Genomic DNA, 26295 nt, shown 5'->3' with positions numbered 1-26295 from the left:
AAGGCGCTATATCTCGGAAACGAAAGCAGCACTAACGAATAAGGGGGGGTTTCATCGTTTGTGCTGTTTGTAGGGGGGCAACTTCACGGAGCTCTCGACAGGATATAAATCTTGTGTGAAAATTTATATATTTAGTCTTTTTAAGTAAAAGGGTTAGAAGTGGGGATGCGAACACACGCTGCCGGATGGAGAGCAAAAACAACGGTTTATCTCGGACGGTATTAAAAACTTTGAGTCTAGTGCTTTAGACTACTCGGCTATCCTGTTGCGGTGTAGTTTGCCTTTAGATACTACAAAGTGCTAAACTGATTACTTAAAATGCAGAAATGGTCATAATTGAGCCCTGGGTCGTCAATAATATATATTATAGCAGCCTTTTGTAATTTAATGGAAAACGCTAAAACAACATATCATTACTTAACAACATGGTTAAGTAATGATAAACGTTAAAAAAACAACGGACATAGTACATTTCTGTATACCATATCCATGTAATAACCTCTAATACATCGATGTCCTGTATTAACTTCATTTAAAGGTAGAGTGGGCTTAAAAACGCCTGAGCACACGTTCCTGGGCAGGCAGCATCACTTAAATGAGTATTAAAATGAGTCAGTTTTATAGAACCAAACCAGCATAACTCTGGAGAAAGGTCTACTGTGACGCAATCAGTTCGCAGGAGGGGGCAAAGGGACAGATGGGCGGGGGGCGGAGCCAGGACCGGCGGAGTTTGCGCGATACGAATCCGATCACACTGGGGCGAGTGTTTTGCTTTGAGCCGAGCAGCTCGCTGTGGGTAAAATGGCTGTACGGACGGAGCAGGGGATCCCTCTGAGCGCGGTAAGTGGACCTGGCGTTTTAATCGCGTCAGCCGTGATGGCTGTTATTTTCCTGATTTTTTTAAATCACTGTCAGTTTCATGGCTGAAGGGTTTGATTTTTCTCCGGCGGAGCCCGAGTCCGGTTGACAAAAAGACTCTCCCTTCGTTTCCGTCGGGAGCTGGTACCGCGGGGGGAGACAGTGTTGTGAAATGTGAGCGTCCAAGATAACATACCTGCGACTCAAGAGGCAGCGTGCAATGGGGAGATATGGGCTACCGGCTGCGGGTCAGATCTGGATGTACTGGCCGCAGAACCTAAATGCTGCCCCAGGCGCTGCGGTCGGGTCAGTTCCTGATGGAAGGAGGTCTGACCGATGGCTGTTTAGGGAAGACGAGAAGGCAAGAGCAGAGTAGGAGGTTGGGGCAGCCCGAGTGGCGCTTGGTGGCAGCGCTTTCTTTTTGAGATGGTGAACTGCGATTTTGAGTTACGCTGTCAAGATACGCCACTATGAATGCAATGGTTGTCCAGTCTTCTGTTTGTTGTGCATGTGCAGTTCTTGCTAGGTGTACTGTGGGCGCTTTTACTAGCCTCACATGGACTTGACAGCGGCGAACACGACGTATGCTTTCATATTCTGAGGCCCTGGAAACGCTTTTGCAGCCCCCCCGAAAAACGGCACTACATATGGTCTTTTCTATTTGGGTGAGAACACTGGTTACGGTCTTGTAGCGCAGTTGTGCGTTCTTTGTGGGGTTGCCTTGTGACGTCACGCAGCAATTTCATCGCAGACCTTCTGCAGCCGAGGCAGAGGCAGAGGCTGGCGGTATTGTACACTCCCACTACCCGTTGTGTAAAGATGTGCCACCTGTTTTTGGTTTTAAATGCACTTCCACGGAGTTACCCTCTGTTTGCTTTGCTCAAGAAGTCCACAGGGTTGATATCTTTAATTCGATGGGAATGATTTCTGTCTGATGTGCTTTCCCTACGTAGGTAGTATGGCCTCGGGTTTCAGCAAGGCAACGGTCTTTCCCACATTTCCCTTCCTGTTTCGTTTCCTGCGTGTATCTGGTGTCGGTGGGGAAAAAAAAAGCATGGTGCTTGTTTCCATTTGAAATGGAAATAGGGAAACATTCCCTAAGGTTTCCTTATCCTGGAAAGGGAGGGATTTCAGTTGAGTCTGACGAAACGCCTGAGTTTCACTTTCCATTCAGTGAAAGTCTGCCCTCTCTGGCACATCCCTGGGTCTAGCTGCTTACTCAGAGTGTAACTCCGGTGCCCAGAATGTGCAGTGGTCATACATCTTTTATGATGTTATATTGAAATCATATGTCCTTAATGGGGACGAATGATTGAAAATTCATCCACAAATGTGGGTCCATGAGGCAGAAAAGTTTGGAAACCTTTTCGCTAAGGTTTTTCTCGGAAGGAAGCCTGCTGTGTGTTCCAAACTCCAGCACTGCTCTTCTTTAGTTCAGATGCTGTATGTATCTCCTTTTGCTGTTTCCTCTTGAAGCCCTGAGAAAGTCTTCCTGCAGTTTCCTCTCTCTGGTCTCTCGGCGGAAGCCTGTTTTGTGGAGTGTCCATGGCTGTGCTGTTTGTTGGTCTGGTGTTGTGACAGGGCATTCCTCCTCTCCCTCCATTTCAGGGTAGCTCGTCGGGTCACACTTCCTGACTGACATGTGCTTTTAGTCACAAGGGCTTGATTGCAGTGATGAACACCGTTCAAACTCAGCGAGCATGACCGATCAATTACAGTGTTGCCAAAGCAGACACAACAGAACATTTACAGTAAAAAACATATTATTGGGTGCAAAGGAACAAGTAATAGGTTTATTTCATGCTGAAAAGAAAGAAAACAACGTTTAGGCCCTGGAGCCTTCTTCAGCTGTGAGAAAGACCATATTATTGGATATTTACAGACATTACCTCAAATATTATTGCGAGACAGGTTCGTTGTCTGTTTCTCAGGCTGTTACAAGCGATCAGAGCCTTGGCTGCAGCTCTTGAGTTTTCTCCCCTGTGTGCCTCCTCGCAGCTGTGTGCTGTGGGACTGATCATTCCTACTCACTCGGCAGTAACCAGAGGGGGAGATGAACACGCCGATGGGAGTCACTTTTAACAGTAGAATCCTCTAGCAGCTGAAGATCAAGAAACTCCTGCCGGTAAAACAACGTCAGAGTTTACATGATAAAGAGGCGTGTGTGGATTTGTGAAGATCCTGAGGGTGCCAGGGTGTTTTCTGCAAACACGGCATTAATTAGGCCTGACACCTCGTGTTGTGAGTTCAGTCTGCACCCAGCGGGGGGAGGGAACTCCACAGAGCGATCTCCTGTCACAGCCTGACGAACGCAGAGTGAGCCTGTCTCACAGTAATATTTTATGTGATGTGTGGAAGTAAAGGTCCAATATGTTTATTTTTGTACTATAAATTCCCCGTTAATTGTTTCTGCTCTGGCAACACTAATTTGTCAGTCATGTCAATAAAACTCTTTGGATTTGGGGAAATTGTGTCCTGATTGCTTGTAGGTGTCTAGGTACCCTGTTACCTTCAAAACATTTAGCTTATTTTGAATTTCACTTTGCAGTGCAGCCTTATGAAATTGGCGCCACTCGTTGAAAAAGAGGAAGGGCAGATGAAAGTGAAACTCGACATGAGCTGCTGACTCCTGATAATCCGCGCACATTTATCATGGCCTCTTCCAGACGGCAGTGAGGATGGCTACAAGTCAGTATTCTGTTGCCCAGTGTCCCTCTGGACACAGCTCTTGCCACTGTAGAGCTTTGTGTGGGTTTTCACTAACAGTGGGATGTATGACCCCGCCTTACAGATTGATTTAAATAATAAAAAACCAAGATGAAAACGGGCTGCACAGTCGCTGTCTTACCGCAGTCACATCCCACAGCCGACGGAACCGTCACTACCTGGCTGGTTTATGAAACAGTCTGTCATCTGCAGCTTCCTGTTCGCTCTTCTCTGCAGCACTAGTTGCCCTGCAGGCTGCAGAACAGCTCTCCCGTGTCATGGGTTCCTCATGTTTAGATTTCTGAACGGCTGCTGATTAAAACACCCCCGTGTTTCTCACCCTCCAGAGGGAGACCTTTCCACTGTTCACTATGGCCCAAATCCTGTCAGACAAGTCAGAGGGTAGTTTGACAGGAGAGGTGCCGTATATAATGAAGGCAGCAGTCAGCGAAACGTGAGATGAGAGGACCTGAAACCCATCCAAACACTGGGCCCAGAAAGTCTTAACCTCGCACCTGAAGAAGGCTCCACAGCCGAAACATTGTGTGTCTCTTTTCCTTTCCTTTCAGCGTGGAATAAACCTTTAACTGTTCCTTTGCAGAACAAATGCTGTCTGTTTTGAACCAATTATCATTGTGCCGGACTAGAAGTGTGGAAAGGGATGAGACCCTTGCCAGTTATGAATGTGTTCTTGCTGTTAATTGTATAACAATTGAACAGCTTCATTTCCTGGAGTGGAAAGTGGATCTGGTGCTGTTGATTGGCTCCTTGTAGTGACCATAGAGTGCTCTTTAAACTGGCTGCAAAAGTTTGCTAATGTAACTGATGTTTGCCAAAGCAGTGTCTGAGGTTCCCTGTCTTATAATATTTATGAAAAAGGGGACCAGGGCAGCCCTATAAAATAATTACTTCAAGTGAAAACTTTGAGTTGACTGTGGATCCAGAAATTGATGGCTTCTTCAAATTCTGCTGTGTGTGTTTCTAGCAGTAACTGAGATCTGCATAATCCGGTAACCTCGATTTCAGTTGGAAGTGAGTGGAAATGCAGTTTTAATGTTGGCTGGGGTTTGGTGCTGTGAAATAATTAGTGGCGTAATTTTCCAGGCACGGCCGCATCTGTTTTGAACACAGAGTCGTGTCTTGTACACGTTATATGCAAACTGAGGTACGAGGGCATGCATGAGTCAGGAGGTGCCGGAGTGAAGTGGCCACACCTGTGTGTTGTGGCTGCAGTAGCTGGGAGCAGTTTGAAAACATCTGACAAGTGGTGACTCATTGACTTTCCTGTGTATTCGTGCTCATGCAGCAGATTTGGTCAGAACGAACAGTGAGACACAAAGCAGAAGACTCCAGGAGAAACTGTGTGAACGAGCATTTAAAACTGAAAATAGAAGACATTTCTTCACACGGAGGCTTGTGGGAATCTGGAACAGGCTACCCAAATGTGTGGTTAAAGCCGATACTGTAGATTCTTTTAATACACTGTTTAAGATCCTCGCATTAATTAAGTACTAACTACCCAATGGACCAGATGGGCCTCTCGTTATAGCCTTTCCTCTGTTCTTTTCCAAGACAGGTGCCGTAGTGCACCCCTTCAGTACATAGGGCGTGAGCAGGGGAGTTTCTGCAGGATTGCTCACACTGCGTCAATATAACTCTTCAGCCTTATTATTGAACCTTATATTGAACACAGTATCGAACAATATTGAATTGTGAATCTTATTTTTGAGCCTTATGTTGATCACAACCCTGAGTGGGATTTATATTGAAGGGTTGGGGCAATTGATCAGGACCACAGCAGAGTTTTCACAGAGCGTGCCATCAGCCATAGTAAACAATGCCGATAGTGAGTCCTATGGCCTGTTAATAAAGGCCTTTTCTTCAAGCTGTGAGCCTTCCCAGCCTTCGCGTCTTTCAGATGGAAGAGTTGTGATTCAAGAAACAATCGGGTTTTGTTTCCTTTGGTCTCTATCCCTGAAACCTCCTGGCTAATTTTGATACTGTTCAAAGATATATTTATATATACCTTGTTGTTACCCGTGAAGAAGGGCCAGGAGATGTTTTTAATGACTGCTCATTCTTAGGGATAGCTTGATCGAAGCACCTAAACTGATGATCTTTCGAGCGAATAGCAGGCTGGTCAGGCTCTTCTTATTTGTAGTGTCAAACAAATGACAAAGTTCAGGTGTCTGTGAAGCAGAAGTCCCTTTATTCATATGCATATGGAAGTCCGGCTTGCAACCACCAGACTTAAAAAATAAGTAGCTGAAGATGGTCCTTTATACCTTAAAACACAAAGAGTTGCTATGACACATTCTAAACAAATGATAAGACGGCAACACATGCCAATTAATTATATCTAAGTTGCAGACTAGACAACAGTTCTTTTCATGTTCTGGGTGTACAGCCAGCTTACCAAATACATGCTCCTTATTATCTTACTGACCAAGGACAGGCAGCATCTTTATATATATTTGAGCACAAAGCCTACTTCAAGCCACTAGACTTCATAGTTTGCAAAAAACTACAAAAACAAGAAATGATATTATCTCACTTCCCGGGGGGCTCTCTTATCTTCATATTCAACCTTTTTTTTTTTGTGAACCCTCATAGTGTAACACAACAGTATTAGGGATCGTGTCCTTACAAATGTTTCCTGTTAGTCCGATATCTTTTCATCCCTCACATGTTTCATTCTGAAGGGGTGTCACAGGAGTAGGCACAGTCACCCACCCTTTTTTTAAATCAGAATTTCTGTCATCCCCTCCAAAGTTGATTCTCCCCAAGAAAAACATTGAAGACCTATGCTGTTTAATATAATCATTAGAGTGGGGAGCTATGCGAGTGTCCAAACTGCAGAGTGAAACTCAAGTTAAAAGCGTAGTGTTTTGTCTGACCACAGAACCTTCTGCTAATATTCTTTTCCTGCTTTGTCAAAAACTCTTCCAGTAATGACTTGTCTTGCCACTTGCCCATACATGGCTGCTCTGTGTAGGGTCAGGGGTATTGTCGGTATTTGAAGCCTTTCTCCCATATCAATCCTACAATTTTGCAAGTCAAGTCACTGCTGGCTTCACAGCGGCATCTCTAACCAGCATCCTGCTAGCCCAGCATATCAGTGTGGATGGGTGGCCTCGTGCAGGAGCTGTCGGTGTGGTATGAAGTATGTCCATCCTTTAATGATAGACTTAATTGATTGAATGCCACTGATGACATTTAATGATACAGCTCCAAGAGAAAAGTAACCTCCACCTGCCTCAGCCATAGTCCTGGCATGCAGTTCAGTATCTGGTGGATCTTACAGAGACAGTTAAATAAAGTTAAACCCCTCATTCCACTCATTGTGCAGCAAAGGAATTGAAAACTAATGTAAATGAAACTGTTCTAATTTTTTTTTTAAATCTAACTTATGTACATGCTGTCTGATTTTTTTTCTGTTTTCAGTATAGAGCAGATTACTAGTCAACCTTTCAGGTTAAAAGTGTAATGCTTGCAAGCTCAAGCAGCAGCAAAACATATGAAATCTTTGCAGCGAGGTAAGTATTTGTGGAAGGCACGCAGCACCGCCCTGTTCCATATTTCTTCTTGCATTACTCGATGACACACCTGTGTACTCCTTGTGAGAAGCCCCCACATAGTGGAACTGTCCAGAAGTTTGCCTGCCACATGTGTTTCTGCTGTAAAAGATTGGACATTACCGCATGTGCTGCACCACTTCTGTATTCCAGCTTTCTCTGTTCGAGTTTTCCTCTGGTAACCCGTGTTTGTCTTTTGTGTTTCAGCTCTGCCCGAAGTTCTTGCACACAAATTCCACCAGTCACACCTGGCCTTTCAGCGCTATCGCTGAATTAATAGGTGAGTGATTTTTGGGACACTCGACTCAAAGCGCTTTACGGGTAATGGGGACTCTCCTCCACCGCCAGCAATGAGTAGCCCCACCTGAATGATGCGACGGCAGCCATAGTGCACACAGTACGCTAACCACACATCAGCTCTCAGTGGGGAGGAGAACAGAGTGATGAAGCCAATTCATAGATGCACTTTATTAGGGGGCCATGGTTAAGGCCAGGGGGAAATTTGGCCAGGACAAGGTTAACACCCCCACTCTTTTCAAGATGCACCCTGGGATTTTTCATGACCACGGAGACTCAGGACCTCTATTTTACGTCTCATATAGAGGACGGCATGTCTTTATTTATGGTAGTGTCCCTATCGCTATACTGGGGCATCAAATCCTACACAGACCACAGGGTGAGCACCCCCTACTGGTCCCACTAACACCTCTTCCAGCAGCAACCTTAGCTTTCCCAGGGTCTCCCATCCAACTGGCTAGGCTCATGCCTGCTGAGCTTCAGTTGTGAGCTGCCGAGTGATATAGCTGTTGACAGTTTACTTTTTCAGCACTGTGGGTGAACAATAAGTCAGATGTCATGCTTGATGAAGGTGCAGAACCTGACTGAAGCTGAAGCTAGATTAACAGCAGTTTGTTTGCCTGCATTTTTGCTGACTTATGAACTTCAGAAAATGAAGGGAGGTCATTTGGCTTGTTATGGTAGCAAGACAGCCAAGGATCTCGTCCAGCAGTTTCTCAACTACAGCTGGGCTATTGGCTTTTATTGCGTGGTTGGGGAGCTTGTGCCAGACTCTCATAAGTCTCAGCTAGGGCAGCAGAGTGGGGCAGTAGTTATGGGTTTGGACTTGTTTAACTGGAAGGTTGTGGGTTCAAATTCCACGCTACACACTATTATTCTACGCTTTAGCTTAGTGTAATGATGTGCCTCCAGTTCTCGGTTTTAAATGTCCTTGCCCTTAGTTTCCACTGAGTCCTGTAGTTCTGGACGTAGTGTTAAGGCCTAAGCCCCGGTTCTGTTACAAATTCATAAATGCAACAAAAGCCGAAACATAAAAGAAACAACAGATTTTACAAACGAAACACAGGCCTTTATTTCCTTTCTCCCAACAAAACCTACATACTCCAACACTTTCTGACTCAATCCCGAAAAAAAGCAAACTTCCCCCAAAAGAGAAGTCTTCTGCAAAGTATCTTACTACTCTCACTTCCCTGTTTACAAAAAATAAAAATAAATTCAATGGAAAAGGGGAAAGTCAAACACAAAAAGGCACTGCAAACATGTCAAGCAAACATCAGAGTTAGTCCATTAATGAGCACAAGCAGTCAAACAACAGGACAGAAACTGTGTGAGAGTGCAAGGCCACTTCATGATGATTTGACTGATGTTATATAGAGAAAATAGATCCTACCTTTCAGGTGGAACATCAAGACCATGCCTCCTCTCGCTCAGGTGTGAATCGTTAACATTTCAAGCAAAATCAGAGAAAAATATAAGCACAAAAAGTCATAACAGCAGGGTTTAAAAATGTGTTCATGCAGTGTTGGGTCATCACGTCCGTTGGGGCAGACATCACAGTCAAATGGATTAGCCAGATAAGCAGGTGTTGTTGTCCTTTGCTCTCCTTGGAATTTGTGTCCGTTTTGAAAGTTTGCCTTGGCCCGTCTCCGCCTTTCTCATCTAGCACCCAGGTGTCGGAAGCCCTCCCTCCTGACCGAACGTGTCCTCTCTGCACCTGTAAGCAGGGTGTCCAGACAGCTGGAAATGGGATTGCTGAGAAATACTGTATGTTTCATAAAATCATGGCTGTCCTTAAGTGTTCCTGTTGATCGAGGTGGCATGTGCTTTACCTTGCAACGGCTATCTGATATTCAGAACTTGACTACAAGATGTTTTCAGTGCTCTGTGGTCTAACTTACAGCATAGATGTGCTCAGTGTTTCTGTAAAGCCTGGAAGTTCCTGCCTTCTGACATATGATGTTGTCCATTAATTAGCAGTTATCACAAATAAGTCACCTTAAAAAAGTAACTACCATTACCACCCTGCAGCTTGGTCAGTCCTGGAACTGGAGATCTCTAAGGCAGCCCAGGTTCCTGCTGTAAATGGTGTTGGTGACCAGTAGGTGGCTCTCTTCTCTCTGGACCAGACATTCCTAACCAGTGCTCCTGTATGCCAGCCAGGAACACTGAATTGTAAGAGATGCTGTCCATCGGATGAGATCGTAAGCTGACTTGGTCTTTCAAGATCCCAGAACATTGTTTTTAATATTAGGGGTGTTACACTTGGGGTCTTGTCTAAATTCTACTTTAGGCTTGCAGAACCTGGCTTTCCTAAATTCCTTCTCAATTCAGCTGGTGAAGCAGTTTCTTAAATCCCCAGCTGATCTGCAGGGCAGTGAAGGTTAGAGGTGCCGAAATCATTTGTCACTGCCACTGTGTGTAAGAAGTTAGTAATTCTTATGAGGTGGTCTGTTTCAGATAATGCCTATGATCCAGATGTGAATGCCAAGCAGTTCTGGATTGACAAGACTCTGATCAAGGGCATGGAATGTTTGACGTTCACGGACAATGGGAACGGAATGAGCCATGACACAATTCATAAAATGCTGAGGTTGGTGACGTTGTTAAAAATCAAATGTTTAGTACCTCTGGCTTTTATTTAGCTTGTACAAAATACTGCTCCTTCAGGGAGAAACAATTCCTCAGGAGAAACCCTGCACGTCAAACTGGTTGTTTTCTGATCTGTCGTGTAGGAAAGATTCCACATTTTTATCTTCTGTTATGTCATCTTCGTGTGGTGAACGGGCTTAAAAGTTGTTTTTTTTACTCTGTGTAGTTTTGGCTTCAGCGACAAGCAGGCAATAAACGGACACGTCCCAGTTGGGATGTATGGAAATGGGTTTAAGTCGGGATCGATGCGCCTGGGCAAAGATGCCCTCGTGTTCACCAAGAATGGCAAAACGATGAGCATCGGCCTTCTGTCGCAGACCTTCTTGGAGGCCACCAAGGCCGAGAACATCGTTGTCCCGATCGTGACCTTCTGTCAGAACAGACATATCCTTTCCTGTGCGTCTTGGCTGACTCCTCAGGTGGCTGTGCGCCCATTCTGACTGGAGCTAAAACCAAATGGTGTGGGGGAGTTCAACTTTTCTACACCAGGTTATGCTTCATGGAGAGTTTCATCGTTATCTGAAGTTTAGGCTGTACAAGGACAGATAAGGTCAAGGCCGGAAAATATCATTTTTAAAAATGAACACTGCCATGTACTGTTACCTTATTTACACTTTATTGATTGGACTTTTAATTCTTTCACTTCTGTCCCTTCTGTGTTTTATGTGCAGTGTTTTTACAGTGGTCAGTGTTAAATAATTTATTCGTAAGTGACTTAAGCAGCGAAATAACAAGCAAAAAGCTAACATTTTGGAATAACAGCTGCTCAGAAATGGTTGAGTCTTCTCCACGTGTTGCTTCTGCTGTTTGTCCGGGATATTATCCTTAACCCCAGCCCTTACGCCTGGTGACCGAGGACTCCAGGGCCAGCCTGGACGCTATTCTCCAACACTCCCTTTTCAGAACCGAGAGGGAGCTCATGGCGGAGCTGGACGCCGTCATGGGAAAGCACGGAACCAGAATCATCATCTGGAACTTAAGGAAGTACGTCTCTGAGCAGCCGTCGCCCGCACAGGGTGAAACAGTACGAGAGCTGGTGAAACTGGCGTCCCGGAGGTTTCCTCAAAAGCTTACCAGGCGGTTACAAGCGTGCAAACGCAACTCTGCCTGCAACCTGGTAGGTTGAAGTGATGCGGGACATTCATGGTACACTTGCATCGCTTTGCAGGATGTCCAATGGGAAGATGGAGTTTGATTTTGACACGGATAAGTACGATATCCGGATTCCTGCGGACGTGTTGGACAATTCCAGTGAGAAGTATAAAAAACAGGAGCGACACGAGCAGTCGGTGCCAGAGAGTGACTACTCGTTACGGGTGAGTAAGACCATCACGTGTTTAGCAATGCTGCTTTTTCTTAAGCTGAGGGTCATGGCCCAAATATACATCGCTTCAAGATATCTAGTGGGTTGCTAAACCAATACAAAGCTAAAATTACACTGGGGACACCTTTATAGAGAATTTCATGTTTTATATGCAACACCCCAGAGGTTGTCAGCTTTCTTTGAAAATAAATATAAATAGGAAGGCAAATGATGAAATAGTGAAGCCCACAGAAAAGCATATCTTGTAGGGCCTGCGTAAAGGGGATTTCCTTGACAGTGTATGCTGTGCAATAGGTTATTCATTCAGATGAACTTGGTAACTTTTCACCAGTCTAGTATAATAAATATTAGGCTGTTGAGGCTAATAAAAGTTTGTTTTTGTTCTTTGTGTTTTTTTAGGCATATTGCAGTATTTTATACCTTAAACCTCGAATGCTGGTCATTCTGAGAGGACAAAAAGTGAAAACACAGCTCATCTCCAAAAGTCTTGCCTTCATTGCAAAAGACAACTACAAACCATCCTTTCTGGTATCCTTTGCAAAGTGCAAATCCACATTTCAGCGTGCTCCTTTTCAAGCTGCATTATAATGTAGGATATGTCAAGAATGATACAGTGCATGTAATTAAGAAAAGAAATAGAGGAATATTTTCTCTGGATCATCTTTACTGCACACACCTGCTCACTTCAACAAGGCTTAGGCAACTGCTGCATACTGCTTTAGTTAGTGTAGATTCAGAGTTACAAAAACTGATTCCATCCATTTCTTAGGGATGAACAATAGACAGATTGGCTGGTTTTCAAGTGCCATAGCGGGAACCAAGCTAAGAACATTTGTGATCAAATAATTTTTATATGGAGGTACACAGGCATACTTCTTGAGAGTTAGCACTGAGTAAAGGGACAAAGGCGCCTTTCTTTTACAAAACTTGGCTACTGTGATCTGGTGTCTTCAGTCCCTGACACTGAAGTGCAGTCACTTGCACAGAAGATGTTGTAAGATATTCCGTTGTCTGTTGTTGCCCCACAACAGACTGACTTCTTTTCCTGAACTCCCAACTTCAGAATAATAAGAGTGTCCGGATCACTTTTGGATACAACACAAAGAGCAAGGAGCAGTACGGAATACTGATGTACCACAAAAACCGACTCATTAAAGCGTACGAGAGAGTGGGCTGCCAGCTCAAGGTAAATAAATGTCTTGCCACCGGTTCCTGGAGATGTGTTTTATCATTTACATTTCAAGCTTTAACAGAAAAGTTTCTTGGGTCCAAAAAAAAACAATGCCCAGCCCTCACACAACAAGCTGATCACTGCAGCTTGGACAAAGAATCGAGCCCGTAGGGTTCCCATAGAAATCTGCCACTCTTGTCATATCCAAGTGTAAAATCAACACGACAAGGGACTAATGCAAGTCAGAGCTGGTTAAAAACAGGATTCGTTTGTTGCTGCTGTAAGGCCTGCTCTCTTGGAGGTTCCTGGCCCAGCACTGGAGGATGACTTCCAACTCGCTAGACTGTCGGGGTTCATGTTTGCTTTCCACAGCGTGACAGATAAAGGTTTATACCATGCTGAAAAGATAAGTGACACATTTCGGCCATGGAGAAGGCTCCAAACCTGGTCACTCTCCCTTTCAGAATGGAATAAGCCATTACCTGCTCCTTTGCAGCACATGCATGCTGAGCTCCCTGTTTGAACGTATCCACAGTGTGCTTAAGTTGAGTCCTGGTCTAAATCTCGCCCTCAAGCCTCTACGGCAGCTGCTGCCTGTCACTGTTCTTCATCGCCCTGTGTCTTCCCCTGTTCGTGCAGGCAAACAACATGGGCGTGGGGGTAGTTGGAGTGATTGAGTGCAACTTTCTGAAGCCTACTCACAATAAACAAGATTTTGACTACACTGATGAATACAGGTAAATACTGGAGTTATTTTTCCATATGCTGTTCATGATTTCCTAAAAGTATTTGGTCCCGTACGCAGGACTCTGATATAGTTAGAAGAAGTAAGAATGTTAAACCAAGTTAAGAAATGCATTGAACTAAGTGCTTTCTGCTTGGCACTACTGACACTCCAGTACATTTCTGTCCTCCTACTGAAGTGTAAAAGCTAGGAGCAATGTCCAGGTATCAGAATTTGGCTGTGCTGCTCACCCTCCAGGTGAGACCGGTGTCATCACTTGCCTTTAAAGGTCTGGCTGCTCTGTTCTACCTTTCTGCTGACTCAGGTTTGCTTTGAGTAATTACATTGGCTTGCTGTGTCATTTAGACATCTGTGCAACAGTTGGGAAAAACAGCTCAAGTCTTTTGGCACATAGCCCTAAGAGAGGACTTAATACATGTACGGTTATTTTAATTTCCTGTATCTAATTCTGCACTGTTGTATTACTTAAGCACATGTATGCAAGATGATCATAAAGGCTAGTGATGCAAGTAGCCATTCAGCCCATGCAGGTGTTAGTTAATTGATCCAAGGATCTCATCATACTATTTATTGAAAGAAGCCAGGGTATTGGCTCCAGTACGATAGCGGGGTGGCTTGTTCTAGTTTTTCAAAACCTTTTGCATAAAGAGATGTCTCCTCTTCTCGATTTTTAAACGCACTTCCATGTAGTCACAGTTCTATGCGTGTTTATCATCGTTGGGGAAAATTTGAGCTGCATGGGGAAAAGAAAATGTGTAACATTGACATTATGGATAGAGTGCACTGCGCACTCGTTTAGGGTTAGATATCAGTGTATTTAGTTGTCTTACTTCCACACAGCATGCACTTATTGTCTGCTTTGGGATGTTGGATAACCTTTACCTGGCCAGAGCGCTGTGAATAGTTCTATACCATCTGTAACTTTTATTTATTCCTTTTGTGTTCCAGGAAAACTATCTATAATTTGGGCATAAAACTAGCAGAGTATTGGAATGAAATACGATACAAACGCACTAAAGATGATCCTAACAATACTGTGCCAGTTGAAGACACAGAGTAAGTATCAGTTTCAGTTTGTATTAAGAAGTAATCATTTGCTTTGCAGCTATGGCACTCAATAATGGTGTATAGTACCACCTAGATTCAAGCCCCTGATAGGGTTTTGGATCTCAGCGAAGAAAGAAGTCTTTGGATCATTTGATGCATAACGATGAGTATAGGACAATAACTACACTCAATGGGATTGTCACACCCACCTGTCCATTTGTATGCAATTAATTGATTTTGTTCATATTATTTTTTAACTCAAACCTGAGTGATTTTGGAGAGAATCCGTTCCACAAGGTTTTTTTTTAATTGTTTTTCCAGATTCTTTAGCAGTACAGTAATGCCTTGTTTTCTTGTCATTTGTTAATAAAGGCTACAAAGTGGTCATTTGTCCCAACTAACATGTTTGGTAATTAGTAACAAATTGATCCAAGAAAGAATACAGTGAATCATATTCACCAACAGGGCTGGGTGCTTGTTTGAGTCCCAGAAAGCTTTTTACGACAAAGTGTCACCTATTTTCAGTTCTAACTTCACTTCCAAGTAGTTTCCACTTGTACCCTCTGGTGTGCGTTCCTTACTTAATTCTGAGAAAGTACACTGGGTTGACTAATTCATGATCCTTTCAAAGACTTTGACAATTTGAATTGTGTACCCTTGTAATCTTACTATATCCCCTGTTCTTATAGAGAGTAATGGGGAAAAATAATATTGTAAATGCATTAAGTGCTTTGAGAAGCCTCATTTAAAGGCACTATATGAAATAGGTTATTATTATATTGTATTGAGAATGCCAGAAGTATAGCATTCTGTTTTATATTTGGAGTGTGTAGTAAAGGAGAAAAGACGCTAGCAGGATATTTTTTTACTGCACAGACAGACGGCGTAATGTTCCTGCTAAGAGATATAAGGGCTTCGTGTGTTCCCAGTGTTGCCTAATCCAGCAATCCTAGTAATGTCTTTCCAATGGGAATGGAGAACCGGAGCGTGGCAGGGGCAGTGGGCTGTGTCCTGACCTCCAGGTGTGGCGTCTCTTCCAGGAAGCGGCCGGATCAGAACTGGGTGCAGTGCGACGAGTGTCTGAAGTGGAGGAAGCTGCCAGATGGCATCAACCCTGCCAGCCTCCCCGATAAGTGGTACTGCCGGATGAACCCCGATACACAGTTCAGGTAACCTCGGGATTCGGGGCTCACTGCTGCAGTGCAGTGACCTACTGAACTCCCTCCTCCCCCTTGTGCAGCAAGTTCACTCCAGCTCACATTACTGCCTTCGCCCTGACAGCAGACCTCTTCCTGTCCTGCCATCAGTAGTAGCCTGGTCTCCTTCTCTTTCTTTCTCTCTTTCTCTTTCTTCCCTTTTTCCCTTTATCCATGTGATGCTTGGTTTGTAATCATAGAAGCTGCTTCTTAAAAGTATTTATCTTCAGTCTTCACTGCACGGCAACAAATGTGCGTGTGGGTGGTCATGATACACACCTCTGCGTCAGGACACAGCACATGGTGGCGTCCTGTCACTGGCCTCCGTGAATTTAAAATTCAGAGCTATTACATGTGTCCGACTGAGCCAGAATTCAAATCGGTCAGAGTTTAGAAACTGGAAAGACCTGAGAGTGGCAGCCAGCAGTCTGCTCTCTGCTACATCACCAGCACCTGCAGAGAATGTCAAACAGATTCAGGTGTTTTCCCAGCAAAACCTCTTTAACGAGCCGCTGTTAATTATTGCCACGTCCAGGGAGTCCAGGACACTTCTGTTTTTGTATTGTGAACTTGCTAAGATCTTTTGGTAGTAAACGTTGGTAAAATCTGCCCCATCAGGAGCTGCCAAGTTGAAGAAGAACCAGAGGATGATGATGCCCAACCCACTTATGACAAAACCTACAAGCGACAGTAAGCCTTGATTTGAACTTATTAAAAGGTTTTTGTCTTGGTGTGTTCCCCTGTTTCTGGACTGTAAGGGATTGGGAAACAAGGCTCCCTCCTCCACCATCCACCCTGTGAGTCCACAGCACAGTAAGCACAGCCAAGAGCTCAGCTCACGAGAGAACCTGGGTTCGAGCATGCAGTCCCTGGGCTGCATCGCCCAGCCTGCTCTCCGAAGCCAGCCAGGACCCCATCAGGCCAGTTTTTTATTGGGTCACTCATCTTGGTTATGGATGGACGCATGCAGATGGAATTCAAGAACATCTCTCTCGTGTGTGTGCTCCTTTTGGTCAGGCGATATAATCATGTTCTTTTGAGGAGCCAGGCTAGTTCAAGTCCTTGCTGCTTTTTTTTGTCCAGTGGTTGCTCAGGGAACATCATGTCTTTGGTTGGTTATGAAGAATAATTCTAGTTAAGAGATCTGATTTTTTTTACTGAGTGGTGCTGGGTCATTGCTGTTGGACAAAAAAAAATTACAGTGGTGTTTGCCACAGACATTATGAAGATCGGGCATTTTGCACATACATGATCTGAAGGGCCCAGTCATAGAAGTTATTTTGGATGTGTGTCTTATTTTTCTTGACCCGTTTTCTGCCTCATGCAGGAAGTACAGTAACATACAGTGGATTGATGAGTCCTGTTTATAAAACTGAAAATGTTTAACATAAAAAGCTTTTTTTTTGCTTTTCTTATAATTCCCAATATATTGTTCATTTTTAATTGATTGTATCTCTTTGTTGTTATAGGGAGAGATATAATAAGATGAGACAAGAGAAAACTAAACAGCAGGTATGTATAACGCTTAGTAGGGATGGTCATATAGCAGTTCAGTTCCAAAATGTGTGTTTTCACCCTTGTACTTCTGATATGAATTATGTTCTATTATCTCATTTCACACCAGAATAATAACAGTCAATGACTTATTTTGTGGACATAGTAGATATAACACGCCTTCAAATTTCAAATTCCTCTGACTTGATGTTGTTTTTTTAAAGCTGTCCCCAGAAGTGTGGTGTTTGGCTTCAGCAGTAACTATAGTATTGGTGTCATCTTGTTAACAGGTCTTTATACCTACTGAAAATCTGTCTGTGATTCATTATGCATTTTACAAACAAGTTAATCCAATTGAGCACAGACATGGAACAAGAGGGGCACAGAATCCTTGAAGAACAACACCAAAATCAACTGAGAAGAACTCAAAAGGGCCAGAAAGAGGCAGATCTGTTTTCTAGTTCATTTGTTTTTGTAATTTATCCTCCAAATCTCATCCAGCAGTTTCTAGAAAGAATCCAGGGTTTCGGCATTTAATAACATGGCTAAGTAGCTTTTTCTTCCTACAGCACTTTGAGTAAAGACGTTTCACCTCTTTTGCACTTTAAAATGTACGTTCCTATAGTTTCATCTTGTTGCCTGGTTCATGTTTCACTGCTGACTTTGAAGAGCTTGACTGGGTTATACAGATTGTTGGAGTATATAGTTAAAAGTTTAGAATTTAAATCAAGGTTGATGTGCTATAATTGTGCAGTGCACAAGAAGCACCTGCTTTAGAACATTGCATATAATGCAGCTGTATTGTATACAAATGCATACAACTTACCACGTTACCACATTGCCAGAAAATTTAATATTGTGCCATAATTACATGGGTTCAAAGAAGAATCCTACACTGACAGACTGAAAATTCTGAAACTCTTTTCAAGTTTTCAGAATCCTCAAAGACATTGACAGATTTCTTCAGAATTACCAGGGATATCTGAATAGAAGACACAAGTGGAAACTATGGAAAAAGTGCTTTTAAATCTGTGAACAGGAGGAATTCTTTAAAAGCAAAGGATTGGGAGTCTGGAGCAAGCTGCCCGTATCATGTTTTCATGATACCCTGGCTTCAATCAAGACACGGAATACGGAGATTATTTGACCAATTAGCTGCTAGCAGTCAGTTGGTACTATTGGCCTTTTCTCATTGATAATCTTTGTGCTCCTGTTGAGCGATTGAGATGGAGACTCATTTTTGTTGAACTATGGAAAGATGAACGTAAATGTGATACTTCTGGCCTAGTCTGATTGCAGCTTTTTTTAAATAAGATTAAGGAGGTGAAATGTCCTTTATCTTTAGCCCTCTCGTGGTTGTGTTTGGGGACTCATCAGTGAGCGGTTTAGTTAACTTGGGCCCTGTTCTTTGGTATAGGATAGGTTAACCCCATTTGTCTCAGGCGCCATGTCTGGAGTCTGCATCCCTGATATTGCCAAGATCTTGTCAGGTCACGTCTGATTTCTCCTTGCAGCAGGAAGAGGAGAAGAGAAAAGCAGAAATGCAGATTATGTACAGCAAGATAGAGAAGCAGCTCCAGCAGGACCACGAAGTCTTGAAGCGACAGCTCCGTGAAAATGTGAGTGGTTAACAGGTGAAGTGGGACTGCCTCTTTGAATAGTGGGTGACAGTCAGGGAACCTAAACCGTCAGCTGAAGGACCTAGAAACCATACTCAGACAGGACATGAGGAAGAGAAGAGGTTAGACACTTGGCCTGTTCTTCTCTGGGGTAATAGGAACTCAATGTTTCCAGACCAGAAAATGAGATCGTGGTGCTTCTTTATAGATATGCAGGGGTAAGTGAGACTTAATGCCACATTCAAAGTCATTAGTGTGCCCACTCAAACTGTATGATACCTGTAATAATGGCCAAATTCGGTGGCTTCCAGACTGCCGTTAATTGAAGAAGTGCTTGTTAGTCTCTTATTAGCTTCATTGTTCTTTGGTTTTGTCATTATGACTAAATAGGTCTTGATTAGTCATTGTATAAGGTAATGACTAATATAAGAAAAATCTCCCTGTATAATCTGAATAAGAATAAATGGCAAAAGAAAATATTGATACTGGGTTTCAAAATCTCAAACATAAAACATAAGTATAACTCTAGATGAGGTGATCTCTAGTGAATTTAACATGTAAAATCGAATTTTGATCATTTTTATATACGAAGATGCATTTATTTCCCACATCCATTTGTTGCACTTCTAACATATCCACTCCTCTAGAACTTGGTGATAAAAAGATTTACCGATCTGAGATGAGCCCCTCCAAGAGTGCACTTTTATTGCCTGTCTGATCCAAGAAACATTGCTGGTTTTCCCCAAGTGAATCCAATGCAGGATTGGTCCAAGATTGTTTTGTTTTTTTTGTTCCCTCAGAACTTCCAGGTGACTCTTCCACACCAGGTGTCCTCTCCACCAGCAACGCCTCCCGCCAGGAACAGCGGCATGCCGATGATCACGAACGTACGCTCGCTGTCTTCTGAGGGAGCAAGGTGTGGGAGAACAAGAGAGGTTGAACTTGCTGGGGCTTGGGCAGGGATCATGTGCTGCTTCTTGTGGGCTCCCTCAGATTAGCAGCCCTACTTCGTAGCTTGGACATGTTAAAAATGTTGATTCTAGAAGCACTCAGTAACCTTGATTTTGGAGTATGTTTCTAAATAATAACAGACAAAGCCTAAAGTTAGACAAAGCCTCTCTGTGGTTTTCTTATACTTGGCAAGACCAAGTCCAGCCCTCAAGGTTTACTACATTGTCATGTTTCTTTTTCACCTAATGTTTGAACTGAGTTGCTCATTATCACATCAAGTGAATGAACTTGATTAGTGCTTAATTAGAGGAGCTGAGCTACTTGTCCCTGTGTGATAGTTGCACACTCTTTATGTTTTCTTGGGTATATTTAGTCTCGACAGTGGGCATGGCACCAACAGGATCAGAGTATGGACTTGCAGAATCCACACTCATGGGTTCGAGTCCTCTTTATGCCAGTTTTACGGATGTGTGTGTGTGGGACAACCTGAGCCATCATGTTGTCAAAGCTGATTCTTGAGAAAACAGTTGAAGTACAGTATGTGGCTCAATCACCTACATACAGCCAAATGAGGGAGGTGGACTTCCTTCCAAAGTTACTTCCTTTCATTTATGACCTTTCCTGTGTTTTTGTTTTGCAAAGTATTTTGTACTGTAAAACGGTGTGTGCCCAAATCTATATTCAAACAGCATTCATATTCACTGTGTCAAAGTGGCATGTAGTTAGTAATTGGGTCTGTTCAAGAGCAGAACTGAATTCTTGTTAATGTCACCTCAGCACGGAAATATATCTCTTCCTTTCAGGACAAAGCGCACTTTGCCTTTGGAATCAAGCAGCTCAGAAGTGAAGAAGCCCAAGACGAATGGCGTGCACAATGGAGCAGTGACTGCGGAGCCTAGCGACATTGACATGGATCTTGTTATTGTCGAAGATAAGAGTACCCCGAAGCCAAAGACTGCGTTTGACCTCGCCAAGGTCAAAGTGGAGCGCCGGAGCAGCACGGAGCAGACGGGCATGCATATGGAGTGCAGCAGTGACGCCGTCCCGGAGGCCCCCACTGAAACGCCAGCAGCCGCCCCCTCGACCTCCCCAGCCCCTTGCGGCAACCGGCAGTCCGCGGAAACCCAGACTGACGTCAAGCCCGTCTTGAAGCAGCTGGACCATCTCCCCGGGGGGGTGGCGATCGTGGGGAAGCCGCAGGGGGAGGGGCCGGCAAGCGACTCGGTGGCGAGACTGCAGGGCGAGCTCACGCAGGCCCAGGCGCAGCAGGACGAGCTGATGGGACTGATGCACACCACCGCCAAGGAGCGGGACACCTACAAAGACGAGACCCACAAGCTGACCTGCCAGGTGGTGGATTTAGAGAAGGAGGTGCAGGAGCTGACGCAGAAGCTCATGAAGAAGGAGGTGTGCCATCAGGCCACGGAGACTGACTGGCAGGAAGTGGGCGGGGGCGTGACGCCAGCGCCCGGCTCCGATTCGTGTCAGGCGGGCCTCGGGGAGCTGCAGAGGGACTATGAGCAGCTCCAGAAGGAACTGCAGGAGCTCAGAAAGAAGTGCGACACCCTGCAGGCCACAAAATCCACTTGTAGTGACTGTTCAAGCCCAAATGACGATGACCTGGTTCTGCAGGTGGATTCCCTCCTCAGAGACCTGGACAGGTGTGGAGGAGAGAGAGACGAATACAAGAGGAAGGTAAGTCCAGCATTAGGATGTTGTAGCTCCCTCTATTCTTGGAAAATAAAGCTAACGTCTTGGTTCATGATGAGAAGAAGGTATCGTTTTAAATAATGTTTAAATAATAATAATTTGGAATGTCAGGAGTTACAAAGTTCTTCTGTTTAGACTAAAACCGCACATGCCCTTTTCAACTCATTCAAAACAGCAATACAGTAAAAAACTTTTACTGCACACCGAAGCATTTCAAAGTCAAGAGGCAGGATAGTAAGAATAATGTGACTTCAGGTATGAGCCCAGTCCAATGCCCTTATCAATTAGAACTTTATTGGAAATGTGTACTTTGTGGTGAACAAAAATCGTGTTTGTAAAATAGTTTTATTTTAGATTCATTTTGTTCATTTGTTTAATGATAACCGACTGCAGACCCCTCATTCCAGCCCTGGCTCTATTGCATGTGAAAATACATGTCCTTGCACCTTCAGCCGATGGGTGTTGGCTTGTTTGCCCATATGAAAAGGAATGTTATACACAAGTACACTGATTAAAAAAAAAGGGGGGGTTTTGTAAAATTAATTTTTTAAACTATCCGGAATTTAGTAGAGGCAGTTTAGTTGTCGGACTGGTATTTGATTTTCCAGTCGGCGATCTTCATCACGTCCCCACTCTTTTTAGGTCGAGGTGCTGGAGACGGAGAAAGCCAGGATCTTGTCGGAGCGCGAAGAGCTGAAGAAGGCCGTCGATGACCTGACCTGTAAAATGGAGAGACAGGCAGAGAACGGAGCCTGCAGTTCCAGCACGGATGGAGAGCCAAGCCCATCTGCAGAAGACAGCTGGTAAGACGTCTGGACCCTGGTCTTCAGCCTTGATTAATTAACCTTTCAGTCCATTTCATGCCTCCTTGTTAAGGGAGTATTAAATATTTGAGACTACTTGAGACTAGTAGCTTGCATTCTTTATTTTTTAAGGTCTGTTCTGATACCCAGCTTCACAGAGAATTAGGATTGAAGTTCTAGCCTGCCCCCCTTCATCACCACTTTGCAAAGAAAATCTTTTCTGCAGCAGTGAGAGACCAAGCTCATTTTCTTAATGGATCTGTATTCGTTACGATTCCTCTGCTTAAGGCTGAATTGATCTAACTGTAGTCTGAGCTGCACAGACTCTGTGTTTTTTTTTAATGCTGCTGAAACACTGTTGTGCAGTTAATAAGGTAATTGAGTAAATGAGGGATAGAAGTCCCTCCTGGACTTGAGTGTGATGCACCTGGGTGTGGCTGCACTAGAGGAGGGTGGTCTAGCTCCAGTGTGTGGTGCTCCACTGCCAGGCACAGGTCCTCTCCAAGAGGAGAGACTCTCATCCTGCTCCTAGGGTAGCAAGGTCCTCCCTGATATTCGTCCTGCTCTGGGATCTGCAGAACATTGGGAGACCACTGGAGATATTGGATCTTTGCTGTAATACAATCTGATCAAAGCTGACAAGCTTATAATCTCTCTGAGGTGGTTAATGGCACCGATCAGAGACAATGCTCCAGGAAGTGTATGGCTCTGCGGTTAGCCAAGTGGTTTTATAATTGCCGTTAATTGTTTTCTAAAGGCCTTCTATTCCCTGTTCCCACAGGAGACTTAGATCTCTTCGGATGAGCATCGGAAAGCTGCTAGTGACCTTCGTCCCAGCCCTGGACCTGGAGCAAGTGAACTACGAGAGCGACGTCATTGACGAGATCTTGGATCAGGTTCTGGATCAAGTCACATTGTGTAGCTCGACGTAGCTCTCTGCTGGTGCCGATCACCCCGGTCAGCCTTGCGCAAGGAAGCGGACAGCTTCGTTTCGATTTGCTCTCTGTGGGGAGTTCAGTGCATCCTGCTTTTACCTCATTTTTTGACGTCTGAATCAAAAACTCCGAATGTGCGTTTTCTTACTAGGAAAATAATGGACGTTGTTAATCAAATGTTGGCATCCTTCATTTTAAGCTGTTAACATTCAACCAGTCAGCTCTGATGTTTTGTCAGCCTGGTATTTTCAAGGTCTAAACACCAAATTCATGCTTTCAAGTGTAGTTATTAAAGACTTAATCTTCATTTTATTCATTTTCTTCTTCTGCGACCGTTTTTATGTATTCGCAACAGTTGTAGAAGCACAAATATTGCACAGACTAAACAACACTTTGGCACAGTCTGTCGATTTTGTTTCCAATTGCCACAAGTCTGGAGGGAGAGAATATTGCCGTATTAAAGGAAGCTACCGCACTGCTTGTACGGCTTTTGCACAGCTGTGGGAGCGACATGAGGTGGGATCAGGCAAGAGGATGGAATTGAAACTTTTGGGTCAGGGAGTTGCACCTTTCTTGGGTAATGCTTTTACGGTACGATTGGTACGGTACGATTCCCATTTTCCCTTTTTCATGGGTCCCTGCATTTTGGAGCAGAGACGTATTTCCTGTTTCTACCGCAATACTGGACTCCTGTCCTGGGACCCTGCTTAATGTGCCTGAAGCCAGACTTGCTGTCCAGCGTCTGCTTTGTAGCCCAATCCCTGCATGTAAATGCAGTGACTGTGCTGGACATCTCATGTGGGCCAAGAGCACAGCACTCCTCCACAAGGGCTCTGCGGCAGTTTGAAACAGTTGTCTTACTCTCTCGTATCATGCATCATCTCCACATACACACACTGCTTAGAGAACACATTTATCATAAAGTACCATTTTATTTCCGTGTAATCTCTCACCTGGATTTGTAATGTGGCAGAAAAGCTGCTTATTTTGTGCATATTCAAGTCAACTTGTAAATGAAATGAACTCCTGTATCTTTGTACAGAAAATGTAGAAAATGGGAACTAACTCCATGGTCCTTGTTAAATTATTTCCTTAAATATATGGATAGAGCTGGAAGCTTTGCTTTAGTAAGAGTTGCAGTGTTTTTGGGATGATATGCCGGGGTGCTCCGTTGAAGTGTTTCGCTAAGTCTTCCCTTCGTACCTGAGCCTTTTGTGTCCACGGGTTCTCAGTGAGATTTGGAGCAAACAGCTGCTGCCACTCGCTCTCGTACAGGTTTAAATGTAGCATTTGGGTTTCTGTTCTACGAAGAAGAGAATTTTCCGTCAGAAGATTTCCACCTGGGCTCAAGTGCCCCTTCATCGTTCTCCATTAGTTAAGTTCTGTGATGAGAGCAGAACATTAGGTAAGACTCCAGATGAACTAACTGCAGGAACCAGTGCTTATTTTTGTGGAATATTATGTATATTAACATAAGGACTATGGTATTGTCTAAACAGCTGTTGTAGGGACAATATGCAATTTACCAGCAAAGAAGTTGGTACAACAAATTTCTTATTCCCATCTGAATGTTCATTTTGATTTTTAAACCTTTTTTTGTACTTGATCCTGGGAGAAGGATAACAGATGTATAATGCAATGAAACCTTTTTTTTAATGGACAAAACTTGTTTGATTCTGAAACCAAAATATATGTATAGCAATAATGGAATGAAAAAGAGTTTTTGCCACAATGAAATGATTGACACTTCATTTTTCAGATTGTATGTAAATTTATTTTTTATGTTTTTTTAAAATAAACTGCCATTTTGCGTTGGTGCTGTAGCTTCTTCTTGTCCTGTAGCTTCGTCTTGTCTTGTACTGTAACTCTGCCTTCTCTGGGAAAACATTGAGGACAACTGTATCGGGTCAATATCCTTCAGCCCCATCCTGCTGTCTCCTGACTGTTAATAACAGTGGTAAGAAATTAAAAATCTTCCTGTCTTTTGGAAGGAAAGAGTATTTCCATATTAAAGGAAACTTCTGCAACCTCCTAGTGGTTTTCATTTTGTCTTCCTCCTGCTACATCTACTGAGCCTCAAACAGGACATCAGTTGTAACAGCAAGACATTCACACCGTTACATGCAAAGTGACTCTCTAACAGGTGCACTGATATTTATTTATTTTTTCCCCACAGACCTCCAACCATTTTCTAATGGCTTCATCCAAGTCAGTTATGCAGGGCAGCTAAAGCCTAGCCTAGTCAGCAAAGGCCGCAAGGTGGAGTACACTGGACCTGCCAGTCCGGCGCAGGGCAGATAAACAGATACTCTTGCACCTGAGGCCAATTAACCTACCAGTATGTCTTTGGACTGTGGGGGGGAAACCATGCGAACTGCACACACAAACCAGTCCAGGTCCAGAACTGAACCCAGGGCCCCAACACTGAGGCAGCACTGCTAACTGTGTCAAGGAGTGTGTGGTCACTGCTGAAAGCAGAATAAGCTGCAGATCTGCGGCATGCTTTGTGCCAGGGGGCAGGGGCTGCGTTGCCAGGCCATCACAGTTGGGCCTGCCTGTCGATGCCGGTCAGGGGCCTTGATAACACCTGACAAGTGATGAGGTGGTGGTTTAGTCCAGCCTGCACCAGACCGAGGGCACGACGTCGGTTTTTGCTTGATGAGGGGCCATGTCATTTTCTTTTTGTGTTTTTTCTTGAATTGCCTCAGGCTTGGCGTTCAACAGATCAAATTACCTCATCACCTGTACCTGTTTAGCTCTCGCTAAATAGATGATTTAGTGCTTGTACAATAGTCAGGTCTTAAAAGTATGTGTCATTGTCAGTCATAGACATGAACAATTCTGACCAATCGAACACAAAATGTATTTATTAATAGGTTGTTTGGCATTTGACCCTGTTTGTACTCTACTGGTTCACCACAAGGCTGCGTTCTTTCTCCCTCCTTTTCATCTTGTATACTGATGACTGTCAAAGAAACTGAAAATCATCAAAGCATCAGGTTTGCTGATGTTAGTGTATTAGTCTCTCTCCTCTCAGGGTCTGGACAAACACATGACCCATTCTGGATGAAATTGTCTGTTGGTGTGATGATACTTCTTACCTTGAGATGAATATGTCAAAAACAAAGCAATATCATTCCCACAACAATCCACAGTGAGTCTGCTGGTATAGTTCACTGTGACGCATGTCTTGTGACGGTACACTTAAGTTCACT

The 26295-nt window shown here is 43.9% G+C and overlaps 1 protein-coding gene across 2 annotated transcripts; it reads left to right on the top strand.

Annotated features, from left to right (window-relative positions):
- Positions 1 to 728: 728 nt before the first annotated feature.
- Positions 729 to 24895, top strand: LOC148835930 (MORC family CW-type zinc finger protein 3-like). Of its 2 annotated transcripts, XM_088914823.1 has the most exons (18): positions 729 to 840; positions 7347 to 7419; positions 9894 to 10026; positions 10252 to 10469; positions 10928 to 11069; positions 11254 to 11401; positions 11809 to 11937; positions 12473 to 12595; positions 13220 to 13317; positions 14274 to 14381; positions 15413 to 15541; positions 16187 to 16258; positions 17038 to 17080; positions 18577 to 18681; positions 19482 to 19597; positions 20436 to 21327; positions 21985 to 22145; positions 22927 to 24895. In XM_088914823.1, exons 1-18 carry the CDS (start codon positions 802 to 804, stop codon positions 23075 to 23077), a joined length of 2880 nt encoding a protein of 959 aa, XP_088770949.1. In that variant the 5' UTR covers positions 729 to 801; the 3' UTR covers positions 23078 to 24895. The 2 variants fall into 2 exon arrangements, with proteins under 2 accessions (XP_088770949.1, XP_088770950.1); XM_088914824.1 differs by lacking the exons at positions 729 to 840; positions 7347 to 7419 and adding an exon at positions 9181 to 9200.
- The last annotated feature ends 1400 nt before the right edge of the window (positions 24896 to 26295 follow it).

Source organism: Atractosteus spatula, chromosome 4 (assembly GCF_055471065.1).
Source record: "Atractosteus spatula isolate fAtrSpa1 chromosome 4, fAtrSpa1.hap1, whole genome shotgun sequence".
Classification (NCBI taxonomy): domain Eukaryota; kingdom Metazoa; phylum Chordata; class Actinopteri; order Semionotiformes; family Lepisosteidae; genus Atractosteus; species Atractosteus spatula.
The sequence above is the reverse complement of the archived record's forward strand: the minus strand, read 5'-3'. Positions and strand labels throughout refer to the sequence as shown.

Coding starts and splice junctions, on each gene's coding strand:
- LOC148835930 (XM_088914823.1), top strand. CDS start 802: ATGGCTGTACGGACGGAGCAGGGGATCCCTCTGAGCGCG. Junction 11,070..11,253: donor ATCATCTGGAACTTAAGGAA/GTACGTCTCTGA, acceptor ATCGCTTTGCAG/GATGTCCAATGGGAAGATGG. Junction 14,382..15,412: donor GTGCCAGTTGAAGACACAGA/GTAAGTATCAGT, acceptor CGTCTCTTCCAG/GAAGCGGCCGGATCAGAACT.